This window comes from Macaca nemestrina, chromosome Y, assembly GCF_043159975.1.
Source record: "Macaca nemestrina isolate mMacNem1 chromosome Y, mMacNem.hap1, whole genome shotgun sequence".
Taxonomy (NCBI): domain Eukaryota; kingdom Metazoa; phylum Chordata; class Mammalia; order Primates; family Cercopithecidae; genus Macaca; species Macaca nemestrina.
Genome location: NC_092146.1, coordinates 1,150,310 through 1,177,353, shown reverse-complemented (window position 1 = coordinate 1,177,353; position 27,044 = coordinate 1,150,310). Strand labels below are relative to the sequence as shown.

The 27,044-nt window shown below is 52.8% G+C and overlaps 1 protein-coding gene across 2 annotated transcripts in view; it reads left to right on the top strand.

Moving 5' to 3' along the window:
* LOC105478258 (acetylserotonin O-methyltransferase like) overlaps positions 1–27,044 on the top strand; it is a 44,597-nt gene that overhangs the window by 6,257 nt on the left and 11,296 nt on the right. Inside the window, exons 2-10 of one of the 2 annotated variants that reach the window (XM_071089433.1) lie at positions 3,712–3,843; positions 7,981–8,028; positions 12,243–12,307; positions 13,214–13,275; positions 13,930–14,038; positions 17,378–17,765; positions 19,830–19,992; positions 23,485–23,669; positions 26,189–26,321. In XM_071089433.1, coding sequence (XP_070945534.1) covers positions 3,712–3,843; positions 7,981–8,028; positions 12,243–12,307; positions 13,214–13,275; positions 13,930–14,038; positions 17,378–17,765; positions 19,830–19,992; positions 23,485–23,669; positions 26,189–26,321 — 1,285 coding nt within the window. Of the gene's footprint in view, positions 1–3,711; positions 3,844–7,980; positions 8,029–8,058; positions 8,363–12,242; positions 12,308–13,213; positions 13,276–13,929; positions 14,039–17,377; positions 17,766–19,829; positions 19,993–23,484; positions 23,670–26,188; positions 26,322–27,044 lie in introns of those variants that run through there. The other variant, XM_071089434.1, reaches the window with a different exon arrangement.

Below are 27,044 nucleotides of genomic sequence, written 5' to 3'. Positions count from 1 at the left end.
CTCCCAGTTCAAGTGATTCTCCTGCCTCATCCTCCTGAGTAGCTGGAACCACAGGCACCTGCCACCAAGCCCAGCTAATTTTTTGTATTTTTAGTAGAGACGGGGTTTCACCGTGTTAGCCAGGATGGTCTCCATCTCCTGACCTTGTGATCTGCCCGCCTCGGCCTCCCAAAGTGCTGGTTACTGGTTGCCTATGGATAGAGCAGGGGGGCAGGAGTCTACTCTTGGGGACTAAGGACTGGAGGTCTGCTACCCTGGGAGCGAGGGATACCCCGTACCCGGTCCTAGTGACGGGGATGAGAATGGTCCGGGTGCCCCGGGGCATAAGGCAGGAGTCTATGTGATCTGCGGTTGAGGTCAGAGTGCTGGGATGACAGGCGTGAGCCACCGCGCCTGGCCAAGAATAATTATTTGTTACATAGACCGTTTAAATTGGCTTTGATGGAACTTTGTTCCATTCAAGGAATCTCAGATAGGACCTTTTTGAAGCTGAGTCCAGCCCCGGGTTTGTACCATTAAATACCTCTGAGTTGGGCAAACTCTTTCCCTCTTGAGGTTCCAAGATAGCTTGGGGTCCCAGGCCTGTCAGAAACTGACATTCTTTACTTAGCGCAGGTCGGAAACCCTGTACAGGGACTGCGTACGCAAAATACAAGACCAGTTTTTTCCAAGGCCTTTCTAGGCTTCGTAACTTTAAGTTTCATTCCTTAAAGGAAAGCACTCCATTGCAGCCAACGCCTTCGTAAAATAGCCAGTTTTTCTAATTGTGTCCTCGTATTAAAGAAAACACATTAGGCCGGGCGCGGTGGCTCACGCCTGTCATCCCAGCACTTCGGAAGCCGAGGCAGGTGGATCACGAGGTCAGGAGATCCAGACCCTCCTGGCCAACACGGTGAAACCCCGTCTCTACTAAAAATACAAAAAATTAGCCGGGCGTGGTGGCAGGTGCCTGTGGTCCCAGCTACCCGGGAGGCTGAGGCAGGAGAATTGCTCGAATCCGGGAGGCGAAGGTTGCAGTGAGCCGAGATCGCGCCACCGCACTCCAGTCTAGACGACGGAGCGAGACTCCGTCTCAAAAAGAAAAAGAAAAAAAAGAATGTCATGAGAGGTGCAGCTTGACATCGGGAGGGCAGAAGATGGCCTGAGTATAGGGAACCTCTTGCCATTAGCCGTTCCTGGTGAAAAAGTTGTCAAGGTCCCTGAGAATTTGGAAGTTAAACGTGCCGTGTCCGGGCCATCCGCTGTCGTTATGTCGTTTGTATTGGTGCCAGAGACTGTGCTGCAATAAAAAATTCAACACTGTGGCTTTAGGCTCTCCTGTAAGCCACGTTTGGCCAGGTTGGGAAGCAGACACCCCAGAGGGGAGGACCTAAGGATGTGGGGTCGTTTGGCATCCACGTGGGCTGCTAAGAGGAAGCCGAGAGCATCTGTTTGTGTTTGAGGCATCCCCAGACAAAAGACGGAGACCCAGAATCCTCTTTATAAGGAGGACAGTCACGCTGAGAAGCAACTGGGCGTCCCCTAAGATTTCTCCTAGCTCAGTCCCGCTGGTCCTCCGAGGACCGGGTTGGCAGACCTGACTTTTCCCAGTTACCGAGAGAAAGTCTGGGGAGGGCAGGTCTTAACCAGCCGGCTGGATTCGTGTCGGACGTTGGATGTTCCTGTTGGAATCGGTGAAGGGCCTCCCAAACTGGCACCACGCAAGGAAGAGAGAGAGCGAGGGAGAGAGAGAGAAGAGGGAGGACGAGAGAGAGAGGGAGCGAGGGAGAGAGAGAAGAGGGAGGACGAGAGAGAGAGAGAGCGAGGGAGAGAGAGAAGAGGGAGGAAGAGAGAAAGGGAGCGAGGGAGAGAGAGAGAAGAGGGAGGACGAGAGAGAGAGCGAGGGAGAGAGAGAAGAGGGAGGAAGAGAGAAAGGGAGCGAGGGAGAGAGAGAGAAGAGGGAGGACGAGAGAGAGAGAGAGCGAGGGAGAGAGAGAGAAGAGGGAGGACGAGAGAGAAAGAGGGAGCGAGGGAGAGAGAGAGAAGAGGGAGGACGAGAGAGAGAGAGAGCGAGGGAGAGAGAGAGAAGAGGGAGGAAGAGAGAGAGAGAGAACGAGGGAGAGAGAGAAGAGGGAGGAAGAGAGAGAAAGAGGGAGCGAGGGAGAGAGAGCGAAATACCTGCTGCAGGTCCAAGATGGGGGTGTGTGTCCACGATGGCGGTGTGTGTCCACGATGGCGGTGTGTGTCCACGATGGCGGTGTCTGTCCACGATGGCGGTGTGTGTCCACGATGGCGGTGTGTGTCCACGATGGCGGTGTGTGTCCACGATGGCGGTGTCTGTCCACGATGGCGGTATGTGTCCACGATGGCGGTGTGTGTCCAAGATAGGGGTGTCTGTCCAAGATGGGGGCTGTCTGTCCATGATGGCGGTGTGTGTCCAAGATAGGGCTGTCTGTCCACGATGGCGGTGTGTGTCCACGATGGCGGTGTGTGTCCACGATGACGGTGTGTGTCCACAATGGGGGTGTGTGTCCACGATGGCGGTGTGTGTCCACGATGGCGGTGTGTGTCCACGATGGCGGTGTGTGTCCAAGATAGGGGTGTCTGTCCAAGATGGGGACTGTCTGTCCACGATGGCGGTGTGTGTCCACGATGGGGGTGTGTGTCCACGATGGGGGTGTGTGTCCACGATGGCGGTGTGTGTCCAAGATGGTGGTGTGTGTCCAAGATAGGGGTGTCTGTCCAAGATGGGGACTGTCTGTCCACGATGGCGGTGTGTGTCCACGATGGGGGTGTGTGTCCACGATGGGGGTGTGTGTCCACGATGGCGGTGTGTGTCCAAGATGGCGGTGTCTGTCCAAGATGGCGGTGTCTGTCCAAGATGGCGGTGTGTGTCCACGATGGGGGTGTGTGTCCACGATGGCGGTGTGTGTCCACGATGGCGGTGTGTGTCCACGATGGCGGTGTGTGTCCACGATGGCGGTGTGTGTCCAAGATGGCGGTGTGTGTCCACGATGGGGGTGTGTGTCCACGATGGCGGTGTGTGTCCACGATGGCGGTGTGTGTCCACGATGGCGGTGTGTGTCCAACATGGGGGTGTGTGTCCAAGATGACGATGCTTGTCTGTCAGAGGGGGAGATGCGGAGTTCCCTGAGCCCTGGCAGGTTGTGACAGCCAGGGGCACCCCCACTGGGGACATTTACCACCATCATTCCTGACCCCACAGTGTCTGTGGGGATCACTACCTCTCAGACCAGGCCTCCCCAGGGATGCTGTTTTCTCTTCCTGGGTACCAGGGATTGACTCAGAGCCATCATTGCTTCCTTTCCCGCAGCCATCACTGCTGGCATTTTTCCTGAACTTCCTGTGGGCAGGATGGTTTTACCCCAACCATCAGGGCTCCGGGAACCCTCTGCCACCATTGACTCATGCGTTCAGGGCCTGAGTCAATCCTTCCCCGCTGGCCTCTTCGTTCCTGGCTTCTTCCTTTGCCAATGTCTTCCGTCGAGAGCCAGGAAGGCCCCCGGTCAGTCCCTGAAGGCCCCTAACCACACTTAGGGAAAGCTCTGGTGAGTTTCCGACTCCCCAGCCACACTCAGGGAAGGTTCGGTGGATGGAGGAGAAGATCGGGGCGTGTAGCCAACATCTCCTGCCAATCTTGCACGTTCCGTTCCGTTCCGTTTTCTTAGGCTCTTTCGTTGACCCTCCTGACCCCTTTTTCTTCTGTTGCAGGGTCTGAGGTTTGAGGTGGTCCCCTCCAGGTTTAAAGAGAAGCTGGACAAAGCCTCCTTCGCCACTCCGTACGGGTACGCCATGGAGACCGCCAAGCAGAAGGCCTTGGAGGTGGCCACCCGGATGCACCAGGCAAGGGGCCCCCTGCCCTTCTGCCCCCATGAAAATTCCTTTGCTCTGACGAGGGGATTTGCAGGTGCTAAATATCCATGATACAAATAAGTGTCATTCACAAGATACAGTTGGTGCCACAGCTGAGCTAGTACTATGTTACAATGTAATGCGCTATTGCAAGTAACCTAATAGTTACTTAGATAATAGTATCATTTATGATATGGAATTAATGTAGCTTATCTGTTACTACATGTTATAATGTTCTCTTGCAATTGATACAGTATCATTTATGATATAGAATTAATGTAGCTTATCTGTTACTATGTTATTCTCTTGCAATTGATGTAGCATCATTTATGATATAGAATTAATGTAGATTATTACTATATGTGTTATATTCTCTTGCAATTGATATCATAGCATCATTTATGATACAGAATTAATGTAGATTATTACTATGTGTTATATTCTCTTGCAGTTGATATCATAGCATCATTTATGATACAGAATTAATGTAGATTATTACTATGTGTTATATTCTCTTGCAGTTGATATCATAGCATCATTTATGATACAGAATTAATGTAGATTATTACTATGTGTTATATTCTCTTGCAGTTGATATCATAGCATCATTTATGATACAGAATTAATGTAGATTATTACTATGTGTTATATTCTCTTGCAGTTGATACCATAGTATCATTTATGATATAGAACTAATGTAGCTTATCTGTTACTGTGTTATTCTCTTGCAATTGATATAGCATCATTTATGGTATAGAATTAATGTAGATTATTACTATGTGTTATATTCTCTTGCAATTGATATCATAGTATCATTTATGATATAGAATTAATGTAGCTCATCTATTACTATTGTTTTAATATTCTCTTGCAATTGATATCAGCATCATTTATGATCTAGAATTAATGTAGATTATTACTATGTGTTATATTCTCTTGCAATTGATATGAATAGTATCATGTATGATATTCAATTAATGTAGCTTATCTATTACTATGTATTCTAATCTCTTATGGTCGGGTGCGGTGGCTCACGCCTATAATCCCAACACTTTGGGAGGCCAAGGCGGGCGGATCACCTGAGGTCAGGAGTTCAACACCAGTCTGGCCAACATGGTGAAATCCCATCTCTACTGAAAATACAAAAATTATCTGGGTGTGGTGGTGCACGCCTGTAATCCCAGCTACTCAGCAGGCTGAGGCAGGAGAATTGCATGAACCCGGGAGATGGAAGTTGCAGTGAGCCGAGATCATGCCACTGCACTCCCGCCTGGGCGATAGAGCAAGACTCCGTGTCCAAAAAATAAAAAATAATTTATCTTGCAATTAATATAATAGTATCATTTATGATATACAATTAATGTAGTTTATTACTATGTGTTATAATATTATCTTGCAATTAATATAATAGTATCATTTATGGTATACAATTAATGTCCAGTATTACTATGTGTTGTAATATTCTACAATTAATATAATAGTATTATATATTGTAATAATATGATATAGAATTATGTAGCTTATTACCGTGCCACTATGTAATATCTGATTGCAATTAATGTAACATCATTTCTAATATAGAATTATGTAGTTTATCTGTTCCTATATGCTACAATGCAATATACAATTATAATTAATATACTACTATCATTTAAGATTTAAGATTCATGTAGCTTATCTGTTACTATGTTATGAATGTAATATTGCAATTAATATAGTAATATCAGTTACAATATAGAATTAACATCTATCAGTATGTGTTGCGATACACAGAATTAGTATGTGTTACTGTGTGAGACTATGTAATCCACTATGACAATTAATATAATTGGATCATCATGTAGAATTACGTCACTTATCTGTTACTATATGCTACTATGTAATACACTATTATTTTAGTAGAGGTGGAGCTTCACCATGTTGGCCAGGCTGGTCTCCAACTCCTGACCTCAGGTGATCCACCTGCGTCGGCCTCCCAAAGTGTTGAGATTACAGGTGTGAGCCACCGCGCCCGGCCGTAATACACTATTATAATTAATACACTCCTGTCATTTAGGATAGAGAAGTCATGTAGCTTATCCATTACTATATGTTATATAATGTATGACTCCAATTAATATATGAGTCACAATGTATAAAATTAACGCAGCTATTACTATATGTTGTAACTTGCTGTTACAGAGAATGTAAATACTATCATTTAGGATATAGAGTAAATGTAGCTCCCCTGTTGATGTGTGTTACCATACAATACGCCATGGCACTTAATAATAAGAGATACACTAGAGGGCCGGGTGCAGTGGCTCACACCTGTAATCCCAGCACTTTGTGAGGCTGAGGCAGGCAGATCACAAGGTCAGGAGATCAAGACCATCCTGGCTAACACGGTGAAACCCCATCTCTACTAAAAACACACATACAAAAATTGGCTGGGCGTGGTGGCGGGTGCCTGTAGGTAGTGGCAGGTGCCTGTAGTCCCAGCTACTCGGGAGGCTGAGGCAGGAGAATGGCGGGAACCCGGGAGGCGGAGCTTGTAGTGAGCTGAGATGGCGCCACTGCACTCCAGCCTGGGTGACAGAGCGAGACTCTGTCTCCAAAGGAAGGAAGGAGGGAAGGAGGGAAGGAAGGAAGGAAGAAAGGAAGGAAGGAGGGAGGGAGGGAGGGATGGAGGGAAGGAGGGAAGGAAGGAAGGAAGGAAGGAAGGAAGGAAGGAAGGAAGGAGGGAGGGAGGGAGGGAGGGAGGCAGGGAAGGAAGGAAGGAAGAAAGACATTAAAGAAAGGAAGGAAGGGAAGGAAGGAAGAAAGACATTGAAGGAAGGAAGGAGGGGAGGAAGATATTAAAGGAAGGAAGGAAGGGAAGGAAGACATTAAAGGAAGGAAGGAAGGAAGGAGGGGAGGAAGACATTAAAGGAAGGAAGGAAGGAAGGAGGGGAGGAAGACATTAAAGGAAGGAAGGAAGGGAAGGAAGACATTAAAGGAAGGAAAGAAAGAAGGGAAGGAAGACATTAAAGGAAGGAAGGAAGGATGGAAGGAAGAAAGGAAGGAAGGAAGGAAGACATTAAAGGAAGGAAGGAGAAAGACATTAAAGGAAGGAAGGATGGAAGGAAGGAAGGAAGGAAGGGAAGGAAGGAAGGGAAGGAAGGAAGACATTAAAGGAAGGAAGGAAGGAAGGAGGGAAGGAAGGAAGGAGAGAGAAAAGGAAAGGAAGAAAGCCATTAGAGGGAATGCTGTTGTGAGTAGTGCTGTGAAGACAGGAATATTGATTGTGGCTTTTGGCAGTGCAGAGCTTAGGGAGGCCAGGGCTGGGGGCGACGAAGGTCAAAGCTGCACGCACATGTCCTGTGACTGCCGGCTGCTCTGCGGCTGAATTTCCAACCTGGATTTGTTTTATCACCCTAAGTACCTTTTTTTTTTTTCTTTCTTGCCTTTTTTGTTGTTGTTGTTGGAGACGGAGTCTTGCTCTGTCACCCAGGCTGGAGTGCAGCGGTGCGATCTCGGCTCACTGCAACCTCCACTTCCTGGGTTCCAGAGATTCTTCTGCCTCAGCCTCTGAGTAGCTGAGATTACAGGTGCCCGACTGATAAATTTGTATTTTTCTTAGAGACGGGGTTTCACCGTGTTGGCCAGGCTGGTCTCGAACTCCTGACCTCAGGCGATGCACCCGCCTCAGCCTCCCAAAGTGCTGGGATGACAGGTGTGAGCCACGGCACCCGGCCCTAAGTACCTTTTTCTGAAATTACATCGAACAGGTCAAAAGTCTTTTGGCCTTAATTCTGGGCAACTTGGGGCCCCTGGATCAACCTCAAGTAGAACCTGGAAGAACAAAAACTTACGCAACAGGCATCGTGTTTCCCGTGGTGCCCGTGAGACGCTCTGTGAGTGCCGGACCCCTGATCCTGCAGCCCCTGGGGCCCCGGCCTCACCCACGTTCCAGTCCCTGCAGGGGGACCAGCTGGGACACCCACTCGTGTCCTTGCTCATGACTTGGAGCGTCCCCAGCCTGAACTTCCAAAGTGGGCCTGGCTTTGCACCCTGTGCTGCTGTTTCACGCCCGTATCAACGGGGAGGAGACTCCTCTGTGAGACCTACGGCATGTCACCACTAAACCGGAATCTTGCTTTCTTGCAGAAGGACCTGCGGACGCCAGACGTGGTCATCGGGGCCGACACGATCGTGGTGAGTGCGGCCAGGGTCCCTCCTTTCTAACGTCCGACTTGGTTTTCACGTGCTGGGTGACCCTGCCTGTTCCGGACGTTCCGGGTTCCCTTGAAGACAGCAGTCCTTTGCCAGGGGCCAGCAGCGCCTCCTGGGTATGAGCACCCTGGCCTGTGGAGAAAAGGGGTGGACTCGCTTCCGGAAACTTCCATCACAAACCGCCACCAGATAAGGGGCCTAAAGGCACAGGAAGGGGCCGGGCGCCGTCGCTCGCCCCTGTCATCCCAGCACTTTGGGAGGCCGAGGCGGGCGGATCACCTGACGTCAGGACTTCGAGATCAGCCTGGCCAACATGGTAAAGCCCCATCTCTACCAAAAACACAAAAATGATCACGCCTGTCATCCCAGCACTTTGGGAGGCCGAGGCGGGCGGATCACGAGGTCAGGAGATGGAGACCATCCTGGCTAACACGGTGAGACCCCGTCTCTACTAAAAAAATACAAAAAAAAATTAACCGGGCTTGGTGGCGGGCGCCTGTGGTCCCAGCCGCTCGGGAGGCTGAGGCAGGAGAATCACTTCAATCCGGGAGGCGGGGGGTGCAGTGAGCCGAGATCGCACCACTGCTCTGCAGCCTGTGTGAGAAGAGCAAGACTCCGCCAAAAAAAAAACAAGCGAAGGCACAGGAAGGTACACAGTTCTGGAGGCCAGAAGCCACAAATCAAGGTGTCTGTAGGATTCGTTCCTTCCAGACGTACTGAGGAGACGTTGGTCTTGGTCTGTCTCCAGCTCCTCGTGGCTGCCGGCAGCTCCTTGTATCCTTTGGCTCATGGGTCCCGTGGTTCCTATCAGTGCCTCCGTCTCCATGTGGCCTTCTCCCCTCTGGGTGTCAGTGTCCAGATTTTCCTCTTCTTTTTCTGGTTTTGAGACGGAGTCTCACTGTGTCGCCCAGGCTGGAGTGCAGTGGCGTGATCTCAGCTCACTGCAACCTCCGCCTCCCGGGTTCAAGCGATTCTCCTGCCTCAGCCTCCCGAGGAGCTGGGATTACAGGCACCTGCCACCTCGCCCGGCTAATTTTTGTATATTTAGTAGAGACGGGGTTTCACCACGTCGGCCAGGCTGGTCTCGAACTCCTGAGCTCAGGTGATCCACCCGCCTCGGCCTCCCAGAGTGCTGGGATTATAGGCATGAGCCACCGTGCCCGGCCGACATTTTCCTCTTCTTATGACGACACCTCTCATAAAGTGCCCGCCCTAATCCTGTCCAACCGCATCTTAATTACATCGGCAAAGACCCATTCCTCTTTTTTTTTTTTTTTGAGACAGAATCTCACTCTGTCCCCCAGGCTGGCATGCAGTGGTGCGATCTCGGCTCACTGCAACCTCCGCTTCCCGGGTTCAAGCGATTCTCCTGCCTCAGCCTCCTGAGTATCTGGGATTACAGGTGCCCGCCACCACGCCCAGCTCATTTTTGTATTTTTAGTAGAGACGGGTTTCATCATGACCAGGCTGGTCTCAAACTCCTGGACCTCAAGTGATCCACCTGCCTGGGACTCCCAAAGTGCTGGGATGACAGGCGTGAGCCACCGCGCCCGGCTGAAACTTTCCCCTTTTTATAACACCACCACCCATAAAGTGTCCACCCTAATCCTTTCCAACCGCATCTTAATTACATCGGCAAAGACCCATTTTTTTTTTTTGAGATAGAGTCTCACTCTGTTGCCCAGGCTGGAGTGCAGTGGTGGGATCTCGGCTCACTGCAACCTCCGTCTCCCGGGTTCAAGCAAATCTCCTGCCTCAGCCTCCCGAGTAGCTGAGACCACAGGCACCTGCCACCACACCCGGCTAATTTTTGTATTTTTAGTAGAGACGGGGTTTCACCGTGTTAGCCAGGATGGTCTCAAACTCCTGACCTTGTGATCCACCTGCCTCGGCCTCCCAAAGTGCTGCGATTACAGCCGTGAGCCACCGCGCCCGGCCTATGTCTTTTGTTTATAAGCCACCCAGTCTCTGGTATTCTGTGATAGCAGCCTGAAATGGACTGAGACATCTCATAAGAAGAGGGGATGAGGGCACAGACACACACAGAGGGACGACCCTGTGAGGACACAGGGAGAAGACGGCGTCTCCAAGCCCAGGAGAGAGGCCTCAGGAGGAACCAGCCCTGCCCACACCTGGATCTCGCCCTTCCAGCCTCCACGACCGTGGGAGGATCAATTTCTGTAGTTTAAGCCACCCGGGTTAAAGGACTTTGCTATAGTGACCTGAGCAGACTAACACATCTGCTCTTAAGTATGTACCCAAAAGGATTCAAAACAGGTCTTCAACCAAAAACTTCTACATAAATGTTCACAGCAGCACCATTCACAACAGCTAAAAGCCAGGAACAGCCCACATGCCTTTCAGTGGATAAATGGATAATTACAACACGGTCCATCCACACACAGTGGAATACGATGCAGCCATGAACAGGAACGAGGCTGGCTGGGCGCGGTGTCTGACGCCTGTAATCCCAGCACTTTGGGAGGCCGAGGCGGGCGGATCACGAGGTCAGGAGATCAAGACCATCCTGGCTAACCCGGTGAAACCCCGTCTCTACCAAAAAATACAAAAAACTAGCTGGGCGAGGTGGCGGCGCCTGTAGTCCCAGCTACTCGGGAGGCTGAGGCAGGAGAATGGCGGGAACCCGGGAGGCGGAGCTTGCAATGAGCTGAGATCCGGCCACTGCACTCCAGCCCGGGCGACAGAGCGAGACTCCGTCTCTAAAAAAAAAAAAAAAATTAGCTGGGCGTAGTGGCGGGCACCTGTAATCTCAGCTACTTGGGAGGCTGAGGCAGGAGAATCACTTGAACCTGGGAGGCGGAGGTTGCAGTGAGCTGAGACTGCACCACTATACTCCAGCCTGGGCAAAAGAGTGAGACTCCATCTCAAAGGAAAGGAAAGGAAAGGAAAGGAAAGGAAAGGGGAAGGGGAAGGGGAAGGGGAAGGGGAAGGGGAAGGGGAAGGGAAGGGAAGGGAAAGGAAGGGGAAGGGAAGGGGAAGGGAAGGGGAAGGGGAAGGGAAGGGGAGGGGAGGGGAAGGAGAAGGGAAGGGGAAGGCAAAGGGGAATGGGAAGGAAAGGGGAAGGGGAGGGGGAGGGGAAGGGGAAGGGGAAGGGAAGGGGAGGGGGAGGGGAAGGAGAAGGGAAGGGAAGAGGAAGGGAAGGGGAAGGGAAGGGGAAGGGGAATGGGAAGGAAAGGGGAAGGGGAGGGGAGGGGGAGGGGAAGGAGAAGGGAAGGGGAAGAGGAAGGGAAGGGAAGGGGAAGGGGAGGGAAGGGGAAGGGAAGTGAAGGGGAGGGGAGGGGAAGGGAAGGGGAAGGGAAGGGAAGGGGAAGAGGAAGGGAAGGGGAAGGGAAGGGGAAGAGGAAGGGAAGGGAAGGGGAAGGGGAGGGGAGGGAAGGGGAAGGGAAGGGAAGGGGAAGGGGAGGGGAGGGAAGGGGAAGGGAAGGGAAGGGGAAGGGAAGGGGAAGAGGAAGGGAAGGGAAGGGGAGGGGAGGGAAGGGGAAGGGGAGGGAAGGGGAAGGGAAGGGGAGGGAAGGGGAAGGGAAGGGGAAGAGGAAGGGAAGGGAAGGGGAAGAGGAAGGGAAGGGGAGGGGAGGGGAGGGGAAGGGAAGGGGAAGGGAAGGGGAAGGGAAGGGGAAGAGGAAGGGAAGGGAAGGGGAGGGGAGGGTAAGGGGAAGGGAAGGGAAGGGGAAGGGGAGGGGAAGAGGAAGGGAAGGGAAGGGGAAGGGGAGGGGAAGGGAAGGGGAAGAGGAAGGGAAGGGAAGGGAAGGGGAGGGGAAGGGGAAGGGAAGGGAAAGGAAAGGAAAGGAACAAGGAACATGAATGAAGCTTGAGGACATCACGCTCAGTGACGGAAAGCAGGCACAGAGGACCCCAGGTTGCAGGATTCCATGACTACGCCGTGTCCACAACGGGAAACGCACAGTGAAAGAAAGAGGATCTGGGGAGGGGCACTGGGTCGGGACAGCTTGGTGGGGCCAGGGTCTCCTTCTGGGGTGAAGAGAACATTCTGGAACCAGGCAGGTGGCGGTAAGGCAGCGTGGTCCGTTCAGGTAGTTGTTTGATACGGTGACTCTCGGGCCGTGTCCACTTCATTTCCGTAAAACGCGTGAGTTCTGCCAATGGGCCCCGTGGGGCTAGCGTGGGCCTGACTCAGGCGGCGGGGACCGACTCCCCGCGTTCCCTTCCTCTCGCAGACGGTCGGGGGGCTGATTCTGGAGAAGCCGGTGGACAAGCAGGACGCCTACAGGATGCTGTCCCGGTGAGCACCGTGCTGGCCTCGGAGCTGTCTCAGGTTCTGGGCCAGAGCAGCCGGCATATCCGGCCGGGTGTCCTGGGGAGCAGGGTGGATCTGTGTCAGCTCTGCCGTCGGAGCTGTGCTGTCTGTGCTCCTCTGTGTGCGCTGTGTGTGTGAGCTGTGTGTGTGAGCTGTGTTGTGTTAGCTGTGTGTGTGAGCTGTGTTGTGTGAGCTGTGTGTGTGAGCTGTGCTGTGTGAGCTGTGCTGTGTGAGGTGTGCTGTCTGAGCTCTGCTTTCTGAGCTGTGTGTGAGCTGTGTGTGTGAGCTGTGTTGTGTGAGCCGTGCTGTGTGAGCCGTGCTGTGTGAGGTGTGCTGTGTAAGCTGTGTGTGTGAGCTGTGTGTGTGAGCTGTGCTGTGTGAGCTGTGCTGTCTGAGCTCTGCTTTCTGAGCTGTGTGTGAGCTGTGCTCTCTGAGCTGTGCAGGGAGGCAGGCACCATCCCTCCATGCTCACCCTTGTCTGGGATTCTGCAGCACCGATCCCAGAGTGTCTCACGCCCACTGCAGACTGTTGGGGCGATGAGAAGTTGGCAGTGCCCTGTCCTTCCCACTGGGCGTCCTGGACCTGAGCCCACAGCCTGGCATCTCACTCCCATCCCAGGACATGGGAGAGACGCGCCCCTCCCTGCCCGCCATAGGCCCAGCTGAGGGCTGCCCGGCCTGGGGCCTCCCGTCAGGGCCACGGCTCGTGGGATTTGTGACGCCTTCCTTGGCCTCTCCGTAAAGGTTTCCCTGGAGACCACACGGCAGGACCATCGGGAAGCAGAGACTGGGGACGGAGCCAGGACCAAGGACACCTCGCTGGCTCCCTGGTTTGAGACTCGCTTTGTAGCTCCCACGGTTCACAGCACGGTCACCGGTTGTGTCTTGCAGGTTGAGTGGGAAAGAGCACAGCGTGTTCACAGGCGTCGCCATTGTCCACTGCTCCAGCAACGGTAACCGTGGCCCGGGGATCGGGGTCCCCCCCAGAGGCCGAGAGAAGAACCCGGGACATTCTCAGGACCCTGGGCTGGAGGGAGGGGGACGGTTACCCACCCCCACCCCCAGAGGGGTTTGTGCTTATGGCCTGCCTGGGAAAGTTGTCAGCCGATTTGGAAGTGTGCAGGAGAAAGGAAAACGTGTGCTTTGTCTCTCTTTCTTTTTTTTTTTGAGACAGAGTCTCGCTCTGTTGCCCACAGGCTGGACTGCAGTGGTACAATCTCAGCTCACTGCAACCTCTGCCTCCCAGGTTCAAGCGATTCTTCTGCCTCAGTAGCTGGGATTACAGGCGCCCATCACCACGGCCAGCTAATTTTTGTATTTTTAGTAGAGACGGGGTTTCACCATGTTGGCCAGGCTGGTCTCGAACTCCTGGCCTCAGGTGATCCACCTGCCTCAGCCTCCCAAAGGGCTGGGATTACAGGCCTGAGCCACCACGCCCGGCCCCTTTCTCTCTTTTCTTGTCTGAGACGCACCCCTTTCACCCATGAACCATCCACATCTGAACTGTGCGCTACACTCAAGTCCACACCTCCACAGCCTTTCCACTGTCAGGGCACGGAGGTGACAAGCTGGCGTCCGGGCTCACCCCCAGGGCTCTGTCCTTGCAGACCGTCAGCTGCACACCAGGGTCTCGGAATTCTACGAGGAAACGACGGTGAAGTTCTCGGAGCTGTCTGAGGAGCTGCTCTGGGAATACATCCACAGCGGGGAGCCCATGTGAGTCTCGGGGGCGGGGGGAAGACGGGGGACACGTGTGGAAGCCTCTGGCCACCCTCACACGCGGGGTCCCACTCGGCCTTTGGGAAAGAAGGAGGCCCCTGTTCCTGAGGCCGTGTGGCAGAGGGAGAGCCGCCCGGCTGGGAAGCACATATATCCCTGGGCACACCTGTACTTTTCTGAGCCACCCGCCGCTCGCTGGGGGCTCGTCCAGGCACCTGCTCAGGTTGGGTCATTTGCTCCAGGGGCTCACAGAACTCAGGACAGCACTTTTCCTTCCCAGTTCCTTCTTCACGACCACACTGAGCCATGGAGGCTCAGAGAACCAGACTCCCAGGACAGAGAGGGGCCGGGTGGGAGCCAAGGGCTGCGGTGGGGACGGGGGAGGCCCTGGGCAGGGGTAGAGAAGTTCATGCCGTGGGAGGAGGAGACCCCAGAGGTCTATGCCCAGCATGCTGGCTACAACTAACACTGAGAAACGGTGTGATCCAAAGTCACCCTAAGAGGTGATTCTAACTGTCGTCCCTGCCAAAGAATGGTGAGCGTGGGAGGTCTGCCGGCACCCGTCGGCTTCACTCATCATCCACCATCTGCGTTTATATGGGTTATACTCATCTACATCACACATCATGTCTACATAATGATACATTATATAACGTAACGTGATAGAATTATATTTACAATTACATATAATTTATGTATTACACATATATTAATTATACATAATTATACGTTATGCAAATAGTTTATATATTATATATTTCTAATCTATTCTATTATACTGTAATATGTACATATAATATATTTTATTATAGAGTATAAATCATAATTTCGATTGATATTTAATGGTTAATTTTTAATGATTAATTTTAATTAATATTAAGTAATGATTGTCATAATTAATATTAATGTAATGTAGTTATACACCATTATAATTATAATAGATATTGTTACAATACATTATATTATAGATTATATAACACTTAAAATAGTTTATATAATAGGGACTGTTATATATAGTTATATATAATCGATTATATATTATAATAAAATATAATTATATATATTTATGTAATATAGAATTATATATATGAATCTATGATATGATGGATAATATATATGTATTAAATATGAATAGATATAACTATACATATTAATATATATTAATTACATAATACTATATATTAATTAGGCCAGGCACGGTGGCTCAAGCCTGTAATCCCAGCACTTTGGGAGGCCGAGACGGGCGGATCACGAGGTCAGGAGATCGAGACCATCCTGGCTAACACGGTGAAACCCCGTCTCTACTAAAAAATACAAAAAACTAGCCGGGCGAGGTGGCGGGCGCCTGTAGTCCCAGCTACTCAGGAGGCTGAGACAGGAGAATGGCCCGAACCCGGGAGGCGGAGCTTGCAGTGAGCTGAGATCCGGCCACTACACTCCAGCCTGGGCGACAGAGCGAGACTCCATCTCAAAAAAAAAAAAAAAAAAAAACTATATATTAATTATGTGTGATTATATGCATATAAATTATATATTAAATATATGTAATTATGCATATTAATTATATATAAGATACAATATTATAATATATAAATATATATAATATACATAATATATAATTATATATAATATATGATTATATTAAAATAATTATATTAAATATATTTTTATGTTATAAAAGTATATAAAATATTTATATATTTATGTATATAAATACATTTGTATAAAATATGTTTATATATATATAAATAATTTTATCTATTTTTTTGAGACAGGGTCTCACTGTCACCTGGGCTGCAGTGCAGTGGCAAAGTCATAGCCCCTGCAGCCTCAACCTCTCCAGTCAAAATGATCCTCTCACCTCAGCCCCCCTAGTGGCTGGGTCTACAGATGGATACCACCAACGCCTGGCTAATTTTTTAAAATTTTTTGTAGCAATGGGGTCTCACTATGTTGCCCAGGCTGGTCTTGAACTCCTGGGCTCAAGCAGTCCTCCCACCACAGCCTCGTGAGTAGCTAGGACCACAGGCACACGCACCAATGCAGAGGCCCGATTTTGTTTTTGGTTTTTGTCGAGATGGAGTCTGCGTAACGTATACGTATCTTAACCTAGAGGATGCTACGTCAACTGAAATAAGCCAGGCAGAGAAAGATACCACAGGATCTTACTTATATGGAATATAAAACAGTTGCACTTAGTCAAAGAATACAAGATATAAGTCAGGGCCAGGTGCGGTGGCTCACGCCTGTCATCCCAGCACTTTCGGAGGCCGAGGCGGGTGGATCACTTGAGGTCAGGAGTTTGAGACCAGCCTGGCCAACATGGCGAAACCCCATCTCTACAAAAAATACAAAAATTACCCAGGCGTGGTGGCGGGCGCCTGTAATCCCAGCTACTCTGGAGGCTGAGACAGGAGAATCGCTTGAACCTGGGAGGCGGAGGTTGCCGTGAGCCGAGATCACACCACTGCACTCCAGCCTGGGCGACAGAGCGAGACTCCGTCTTTAAAAAAAAAAAAAAAAAAAAAATTAAGTGAGACGGGAGGAAGAATTTCAAGGCTTTTTCCAGCCTGGTGACTGTGGCTTTCAGTAACACTGTCTTACTGGAAAATTGCCAGCACACTAGATCTCAAGTCTTCTCCCCACACACACAAAATAAGTACATGAGGTGCTGGATAGGATAATTGGCTTGATTTAATGATGTTACATGTATACGTATGTCAAAATATCCCATTTAACACATGAATTTTTTTTTTTTTTTTTTTTTTTTTTTTTTGAGACAGAGTCTTGCTGTGTCAGCCAGGCTGGAGTGCAATCTTGGCTCACTGCAACCCCTGCCTTCCAGTTTCAAACGATTCTCCTGCCTCAGCCTCCCGAGTAGCTGGGACTACAGGCACCTGCCACCACGCCTGGCTAATTTTTTTTTTTTTTTTTTTTTTGAGACGGAGTCTGGCTCTGCCGCCCGGGCTGGAGTGCAGTGGCCGGATCTCAGCTCACTGCAAGCTCCGCCTCCCGGGTTCACGCCATTCTCCTGCCTCAGCCTCCCGAGTAGCTGGGACTACAGGCGCCCGCCACCTCGCCCGGCTAGTTTTTTGTATTTTTTAGTAGAGACGGGGTTTCACCGTGTTAGTAATTTTTGTATTTTCAGTAGACGGGGTTTCACCATGTTGGCCAGGCTGGTCTCGAACTCCTGACCTCAGGCGATCCACCCGCCTGGGCCTCCCAAAGTGCCGGGATGACAGGCGTGAGCCACCGCGCCCGGCCTTGCCCTGAAATTTTTAGACCCGGAAACTTTTCTCCCCGTCGTCACCTCTTAACCTTCCCCTGCCCACCCAGGGACAAAGCTGGCGGCTACGGGATCCAGGCCCTGGGCGGGATGCTGGTTGAGTCTGTGCACGGGGACTTTCTGAATGTTGTGGGCTTCCCGCTGAACCACTTCTGCAAGCAGCTGGTGGAGCTCTACTACCCACCCCGCCCGGAGGACCTGCGGCAGCCCGTCCAGCACGACTCCATCCCGGCCGTGGACACCTTCGAAGACCTCAGTGATGTGGAGGGGGGCGGCTCGGAGCCTGCTCAGAGGGAGACGGGCAGCCGCGACGAGAAGGCCGAGGTGGGAGCGGCCGGACAGGCCACGGCCGAGGCCGAGTGCCACAGGACTCGGGCGACCCTGCCCCCGTTCCCCACACGCCTCCTGGAACTGCTGGACGGCTTTAAACTATCAAAGGTACCTGTGTCTGTCTCCTCAGGTTGCTTTCACCGATAACCCCACACACTCGGCTTGAATCAACAGTCCTGAAGGCTGCCAGTCTGAGGTCAAGTTCTCTCAGGGCCACGCTTTGTCCGAATGTTCTAGGGGAGGCTCCTTCCTGCCTCTCCCAGCTCCTGACGGCTCCAGGCATCCCTGGGCTTGTGGCCGCATCACTCCAGTCTCTGCCTCCGTCTCCACGTGGCCTCCTCCTCTGTGTCTGTGTCTCCTCTTCTGTCTCTTAGAAGAAGGCCTGTTGTTGGGTTGAGGGCCCTGATCCAGGATTATCTCATGTCAAGATCCTTAACTTGATTACATCTGCAAAAACCCTATTTCCAAATAAGGTCTCATTCCAGGTCCTGGACTTTAGGATGTGGACAGATCTTTCTGGGGGCCGCTGTTCCATCTGGTATAATTATATTCCGTTCCTTCTAGGGTTCTAGGGGAGGATCCTTCCTGCCTCTCCCAGCTCCTGGGGGCTCCAGGCATCCCTGGACTTGCGGCCGCATCATTCCAGTCTCTGCCTCCGTCTCCACGTGGCCTCCTCCTCTGTGTCTGTGTCTCCTCTTCTGTCTCTTACAAGGACACCTGTCACCGGATTTTGAGGCCTCCCTAATCCACTGACTCCAACTCATCTGAAGTCCCCTAGCTTACTTACGTCTGCAAAGACTCTTTTTTTTTTTTGAGATGGAGTCTGGCTCTGTCGTCCAGGCCGGAGTGCGGTGGCGCCATCTCGGCTCACTGCAAGCTCCGCCTCCCGGGTTCCCGCCATTCTCCTGCCTCAGCCTCCTGAAGGGTTTCGCCATGTTGGCCAGGCTGATCTCGAACTCCTGACGTCAGCCGATCCACCCACCTCGGCCTCCTAAAGTGCTGGGATTACAGACGTGAGCCACCACGCCCAGCCTCAGGCCCCGTCTTTCAGCCGTTCTGCAGGTCTGGGCTCCCAGGGTCCCCTCACGGCGCACAGCAGACCGAGAAGGGATGCAGCCCTCCCAACACCAGGGGTCCCTTACAGGGCATCCTCTGGGAAGCAGAGGTGGGGATGTCAGGTGCAGGAGGGGCGCAGGTTTTGGGGAGACAGGGAGACCGGGCTGACACCTCCTGTCATTCATCATCACCAGGAGAGAGAACATGAGGTGAATAAGGAATAAAGGTAGTTACGGCACATTCCATCTCTGTCTCTAATTTACTGAGTGATGATTATTAAATCACCACCGGATGGATTATAAACAACAGACATGATTCTCCCACCGTCCTGGAGGCTGGAAGTCTGAGATCCAGGTGTGGGCAGGGCTGGTCCCTCCTGAGGCCTCTCTCCTGGGTTTGGAGACGCCGTCTTCTCCCTGTGTCCTCACAGGCTCGTCCCTCTGTGTGTGTCTGTGTCCTCATCTCCTCTTCTTATGGTATGTCTTAGTCCATCTCAGGCTGCTGTCACAGAATACCAGAGACTGGGCGGCTTATAAACAACAGACATTGATTCTCCCACCATCCTGGAGGCTGGAGGTCCGAGATCCAGGTGTGGGCAGGGCTGGTCCCTCCTGAGGCCTCTCTCCTGGGTTTGGAGACGCCGTCTTCTCCCTGTGTCCTCACAGGCTCGTCCCTCTGTGTGTGTCTGTGTCCTCATCTCTTCTTATAGGGACCGCAGTCCTATTGGATGAGGCTCCACCCAAATGACCTCATTTTACCTGAATCACTTCTTTCAAACCCTGCCTATGCACACCGTCACATCCTGACCTGAGGGACTGGGGGTATTAGGGGTGCAACATACGGGTTTGGAACTCAGCCCATATCTGCAACACGTTGATTTTTCTCCCACAGGCTGGTTTTTCTGCATGATGTTCATTGCTGTGCTTTTACCTTGTGTACGCCTTGTTTTACAGCTGGAGACTTGATCCTCCAGATCCCCAGCGTTCTCTGTAAAAGGCGGCTCGGTGGCCCCGTCGAATACTTTCGACAACATTGGTCTGCATCTTTTGGGTCTGCGGGAGTCAAAAGTACTCGACAAGTGACTTCATGGGTCTCTCTGCACTTGTTTTTTAACAGGCCCTGCTCACTGCTTGCAAGCTGAAGGTGTTCGATTGGTTAAAACGTGAAGCACCCCAGAAGGCGCCAGATATTGCCAGCAAAGTGGACGCCTCTGCCTGTGGAACGGAGAAGCTTCTGGACGTCTGTGCTGCCATGGGGCTCCTGGAGAAGACAGAGCAAGGTGACAGGACCCAGCGGGTTTTGCTCTGACGATCTTTACAGGTAGAAGTCACTGAGGGAAGGTGAGCTGGAGCCCGGGCAGAGCGAGGAAGGAGGGCCAGACCTTCTATCCCTCTGCCCTCGGGAACGCTGCTTTTCCCAGAACGGGGAGAAGCAGAGGGTGAATGAGAGAGGGGGAACAGTGGTGGCCGCAAGCATGCCGGAGAAGCGTGACGTCCTTATGGGCTCTAGTCTCAAAGGGGCTGTATCAGTCCATGTTCTCCTGAGAAACAGAACCCAGTAGGGTGCACACAGACATTAATTTACTTGCTGATTGACGTTTATGGACAGATAAGGTGGGTGGATGGGTAGACAGATACATAGATAGATGATAAATGCATAGATACCTTGATATAGATTGACGATACAGAGATGATAGATACATAGGTGATGGGAAGAATTGATAGATACATAAATGGATGGATGGATGGTAGGTGGATAGATGGATGGGAGGAAGGATGAATGGATGGATGGACAGATGGATCGATCAATGGACAGATGGATGGATGGGAAGGTGGATGGATTGGTGGATCAGTGGATGGGTGGATGGATAGATGGATGGACGGATAGACGGATGGATAAATGAAAGGGTGAGTGGATGGATGGATCAATGAATCGGTGGATGGGTGCATAGATGGGTGGGTAAGTGGATGGATGGGTGGATGGATGAGTGGGTGAGTGGATGGGTGGGTGGATGGATAGATGGATGGATGTGTGGATGGAAGGATGTGTGGAAGGATGTCTCGATGGAGGGATAGATGATTGGATGGGTAGGTAGGTGAATGGATGTGTGGATAGATGGATGAGTGGGCATGTAGATGGGTGGGTGGGTGGGTGGATGGATGGATAGATGGATGGATAAATGAAAGGGTGGGTGGATGGATGGATCGATGAATCGGTGGATGGGTGCATAGATGGGTGGGTAAGTGGATGGATGGGTGGATGGATGAGTGGGTGAGTGGATGGGTGGGTGGATGGATAGATAGATGGATGTGTGGATGGAAGGATGTGTGGATGGATGGGTGGATGATTGGATGGGTACGTGGGTGAATGGATGTGTGGATGGATGGATGAGTGGGCATGCAGATGGGTGGGTGGATGGATGGATGGATACAATGGATAGATAAAGGATGGGTAGATGGATGGATGGATCAATGAATCGGTGGATGGGTGCATAGATGGGTGGGTAAGTGGATGGATGGGTGGATGGATGAGTGGGTGGGTGGACGGATGGATGGACGGATGGATGGATGAATGGATGCATGTGTGGACTGATGGATGAGTGGGCATGTGGATGGGTGGGTGAATGGATGGATGAGTGGATGGATAGATGCATGGCTGGGTAGATGATTGGGAGTGTGGGTGAACAAATGAGTGGGTGGACGGATGGATGGATGGATGGATGGATGGATGGATGGATGGATGGATGGATGGATGGATGGATGTGTGGATGGATGTGTGGATGGATACATGTGTGGATGGATGGATGAGTGGACATGTGGATGGGTGGGTGAATGGATAGATGAGTGGATGGATGGATGCATGGCTGGGTAGATGATTGGGAGTGTGGGTGAACAGATGGGTGGGTGGGTGGACGGATGGATGGATGGATGGATGGATGGATGGATGGATGGATGGATGGATGGATGAGTGGGTGGGTGGGTGGATGGATGGATGGATGAGTGGGTGGGTGGGTGGATGGATGGATGAGTGGGTGGGTGGGTGGGTGGATGGATGGATGGATGGATGGATGGATGGATGGATGGATGGATGTGTGGATGGATGGATGAGTGGACATGTGGATGGGTGGGTGAATGGATGGATGAGTGGATGGATGGGTGCATGGCTGGGTAGATGATTGGGAGTGTGGGTGAACAAATGAGTGGGTGGACGGATGATGGATGGATGGATGTGTGGGTGGATGGATGAGTGGATGGATGGGTGCATGGCTGGGTAGATGATTGGGAGTGTGGGTGAACAGATGGGTGGGTGGGTGGACGGATGGATGGATGGATGGATGGATGGATGGATGGATGGATGGATGGATGGATGAGTGGGTGGGTGGGTGGATGGATGGATGGATGAGTGGGTGGGTGGGTGGATGGATGGATGAGTGGGTGGGTGGGTGGGTGGGTGGATGGATGGATGGATGGATGGATGGATGGATGGATGGATGGATGTGTGGATGGATGGACGAGTGGACATGTGGATGGGTGGGTGAATGGATGGATGAGTGGATGGATGGGTGCATGGCTGGGTAGATGATTGGGAGTGTGGGTGAACAAATGAGTGGGTGGACGGATGATGGATGGATGGATGTGTGGGTGGATGGATGTGTGGGTGGATGGATGAGTGGATGGATGGGTGCATGGCTGGGTAGATGATTGGGAGTGTGGGTGAACAGATGGGTGGGTGGGTGGACGGGTGGATGAATAGATGTATCGGTGGATCGGTGGATGGGTAGCTGGGTGGGGGAATGGATGGAAGGAGTTGGACAGGCTTGCTTCTGGGGTTTTCAGTGAGCTGGATGAGGCCCACTCACATTTTGGAGGTTCATCTCCTTTCCTTAATGTCAAACCGATGGTAGATGCAAACGCCAGCTTCAGTGCACCTCCACACCCACATCTAGATGGGGGTTTGATTGCGTAACTGGGAACTTAAGTGTGGCCACAACCATGAAGGAAGGATTAGCCTCGTTGGGTAACGGTTACAGCAGTCGACAGCTGGGGCATGGTGGCTATAGTCAGATGGATGATGTTTATTTTATTTTATTTTTGAGACGGAGTCTCGCTCTGTCGCCCAGGCTGGAGCGCAGTGGCGCGATCTCGGCTCACTGCAAGCTCCGCCTCCTGGGTTCACGCCATTCTCCTGCCTCAGCCTCCCGAGTAGCTGGGACTACAGGCGCCCGCCACCTCGCCCGGCTAATTTTTTGTATTTTCAGTAGAGACGGGGTTTCACGGTGTTAGCCAGGATGGTGTCGATCTCCTGACCTCGTGATCCGCCCGCCTCCGCCTCCCAAAGTGCTGGGATTACAGGCGTGAGCCACCGCGCCCGGCCGTTGTTGTTGTTTTTGAGATGGTGTCTCGCTCTGTCACCCAGGCTGGAATTTCAGTGGCATGATCTCGGCTCACTGCAACCTCTATCTCCCAGGTTCAAGCCATTCTCCTGCCTCAGCCTCCCGAGGAGCTGGGACCACAGATGCCCGTCACCACGCCCGGCTAATTTTTTTGTATTTTTAGTAGAGATGGGGTTTCACCGTGTTCGCCAGGATGGTCTCGATCTCCCGACCTCGTGGTCTACCCGCCTCGGCCTCCCAAAGTGCTGGGATGACAGGCGTGAGCCACTGCGCCCGGCCGACGATGCTCATTGTAACATCTCAGTGATGCGTCCCCTACGGTCAGGTTTCCTTGGGTTTCCTCGTTAGGAGGTCACAGGACCGTCCCCGTTTCTTCAGGTTACAGTAACACGGAGACAGCCAACCTTTACCTGGCGTCGGACAGTGAGTACTCTCTGCACGGCTTCATGTTGCAAAACAACGACGTCATCTGGAACCTCTTCACGTACCTGGAGTTTGCCATCCGAGAGGGGAGAAACCAGCACCACAGGGTGCTGGGGAAGAAGGTGGAAGATCTATTCCAGGTATAGCGTAACAGCCCCGCACACACCTTTTTCCACCTAGCGTGCATTTTGCTAAAGCACTTTGGCACCCAGCTCACCAGGCACCTTGAGCCATCTGTCTCCGGTCTGACGGATCCCAAAGGCTCGGCTCGTTCCGCCTGGAGACCTTAGTGCCGTGGCCTTTGCGTCCCTCAGCCCGGGAACAGGTGCAAGGTAGACCCTCCTCCACCGTTATCCAGCAGCCGATGAACATAGAATTCCCTGCTAGAAACGGGTCTGAAGGCCACGCACAGGGGCTCGCACCTGTCATCCCAGCACTTTGGGAGGCCGAGTCGGGAGGATGATTTGAGCCCAGGAGTTTGAGACCAGCCTGGGCAACATAGTGAGACCCCATCTCTGCAAAAAAAAAAAAAAAAAAAATTAACGATTAGGCTGGGCACGGTGGCATGAGCCTGTAATCCCAGCTACTTCAGGAGGCCGAGGTGGGTGGGAGGGTTCCTCGAACCCGGGAGGTCGAGGCTGCCGTGTGAGCTGTGCTGCCGCACTCCAGCCCGGGCGACAGAACAAGACTCTGTCTCAAAAGCAGCAACACAGGAAGGAGCGGGACAGGCTGCGTTAAATGAATGCCCTGGTTTTTGTTTTGTTTTGTTTTGTTTTTTGCTTCAATGGAATCAACACTTGCTTATCCGAGACCGCCGTTTGCAAAGCGCTGGCTGCATCCTCTCACCCCTCCTTCCCCTTTCCCCGCCCAGAACCTCTCTGAGGTGGACGCACGAGACGTTGTGGGGTCCGTGGGGCCTCTGCGGGCGGGGAGGGGGTCTCGGTCTGCAGGGCTGCACCAGACGGGCGTGGGGAGTCTGCTGTGGGCTCAGCCGGCCACGGCCTCATTCCTCCTTGGCAACCTTCGTCCCTATGGCACTGAGCGCCCAGTCAGAGAACTGCAGAGATGAACCCCAGGGAGCCTGGGCCTTCGTTCAGATGTCAGGGAGAGACAGAGACAGACAGACAGAGGGAGACACAGAGAGAGAGACAGGGAGACAGAGAGACAGAGGGAGACAGAGACAGACAGGCAGAGATGGAGGCAGACAGAGACAGGGAGATAGAGGGAGACAGAGACAGGGAGACTGAGAGACAGACAGAGACAGAGATAGAGGGAGACGGGAGACAGTGAGATAGGGAGACAGAGACACAGATAGAGGGAGACAAAGACAGAGAGACAGAGGGAGACAGAGACAGACAGGCAGAGATGGAGGCAGACACAGACAGGGAGACAGAGACAGACAGACAGAGACAGAGATAGAGGGAGACGGGAGACAGAGAGAGAGACAGTGAGATAGGAAGACAGAGACGGGGGACAGAGACACAGATAGAGGGAGACAAAGACAGAGAGACAGAGGGAGACCGACAGGGAGATGGGAGACAGAGAGAGATAGTGAGATAGGGAGACAGAGACAGGGAGACTTGAGAGACAGACACAGCAGACAGATGGAGGGAGACAGACAGGGAGACAGAAACAAAGAGGGAGACAGAGTAAGAGACAGAGACATAGAGGGAGATGAGAGACAGAGAGAGACAGTGAGGTAGGGACAAGGGACAGGGAGGCTTGGAGAGACAGAGACAGAGGCAGATAGAGACAGAAACAGGAGACACAGATAGAGGGAGACAGAGGCGGAGGGAGATAGAAAGACAGAAACAGAGACAGAAGGAGACAGAGACAGAAAGAGAGAAAGAGGAAGACAGAGACACACTAAGGGAGACAAACAGAGATAGACAGAGACCAAGGGAGACAGAGTCGGAGAGAGAGAAAAGCCAGTGGCGGAGAGAGAAGCCGAGAGGCGTGGCCAGGGGCCCCGAGCCGGCGTGAGCAGCTGGCCTGGGCATCGCAGAGGACACATCCCTAAGCCCCATCATTGCCACCCACGCAGGGGAGGGCCGGGAGCCCCCGTGGGATTTAGGGAGCCAGGATGGAGCGGGGCCGTCCCGCTGGGAGTCGGGCTCAGAAGCAGCCTCAGCAGGGTTTGCATGCCCTGGCGGGGACAGGGGATGTCCGGGCAAACCCCGGACGCAGCCCCGAGCCAGGATGGGCCTGGGCTCCTCTGGGACCCGGGGTAGGTGCCACCGGGGGGGACGTGGGGAAGCTCGGAGTGGAGCTTCTCCTCTGCACACCGGAATTCTCGGAGGAGCCCCCTCTGCCACACCGCACCGGCGTGGTGAAGCACGAGCACCCTCCAGGGTGAAAAGCTCGATTGTGAAAAGCCTATTGGGAAACTCAGACGCTTGGAGTTCAGGCTGTGATGCGGACCAAGTGATTCCAAGGAGACGGCCCACCGCTTTGGGGTCCTCCGTCCCCAGCCAGCCCAGCCCCCACAGAGACAGGGGCGCCCAACACAGCTGTGGTGGGAAGTCTCCTCTGCAGCCCAGGCCTGGCTGAGCCCCCACGCCCTGGAGCCCTGCGCTTCGACCCCCGGACCCCCGGGGAGACGCTGGGCGGACCCTCGGACCGTGCTCCCTGGCGCCCCTGAGCCCCCGCTGTGTTCCAGGACGCGTACTACCGGAGCCCGGAGACGCAACTGCGGTTCATGCAGGCCATGCACGGCGTGGCAAAGCTGACTGCGCGCCAGGTGGCCACGGCCTTCGATCTGTCCCGCTTCTCCTCCGCCTGCGACGTGGGAGGTGGGTAGCCCCCCCCACCACCCCTCCAGGGCTCTCCTTCCTTTCGTTGATTAAGCCGCGGGCATCTTCCCTGCTCAGGACACCTGCAAACTGCCTTTTTTCCACTGAGAAACCTGACGACGACCTGAACTGGGCCAGGCTGAGTCCCAGATGGTGGGTGGATATTCCCACATTCCAGGAGACCCCTACAGACACTGGGGCCCTCTCTGTTGGCCGCAGAGCTGAGGCAGAGCACCTTGGAGCCGCTGGCTTCCCCTCAGCAAGTCTGATTATATCCTGACTCACCCTCCACCCCACCCCAGCCCTGGACAGTGGGTGGAGCAGTAGACACGTTCCCACGGGGTGCTGGGGGATCAGGGGCCTGGGATGATTCTCACACCATCTGCTTACATTTCCCCAACCTCGGAATGCCTCTCCTCCTTGTGGTCCAGAGTGGCTGCTGTAGCACCAGCCATTGTGTCTATATCCCCATGGCAGGAAGGAGAAGGGAGAAGTACAGCCCCCACCTCTGGGCTGGAAGGATTTCCCTGCAGGTCTGTGCCCCCACACGTGGCCCAGAGTGGCTGCTGTAGCACCGGCCATTGTATCTATATCCCTGTGGCAGGAAGGAGAAGAGTGGAGTACAGCCCCCACTTCTGGGCTGGAAGGATTTCCCTGCAGGTCTGTGCCCCCACACGTGGCCCAGAGTGGCTGCTGTAGCACCAGCCATCGTGTATACATCCC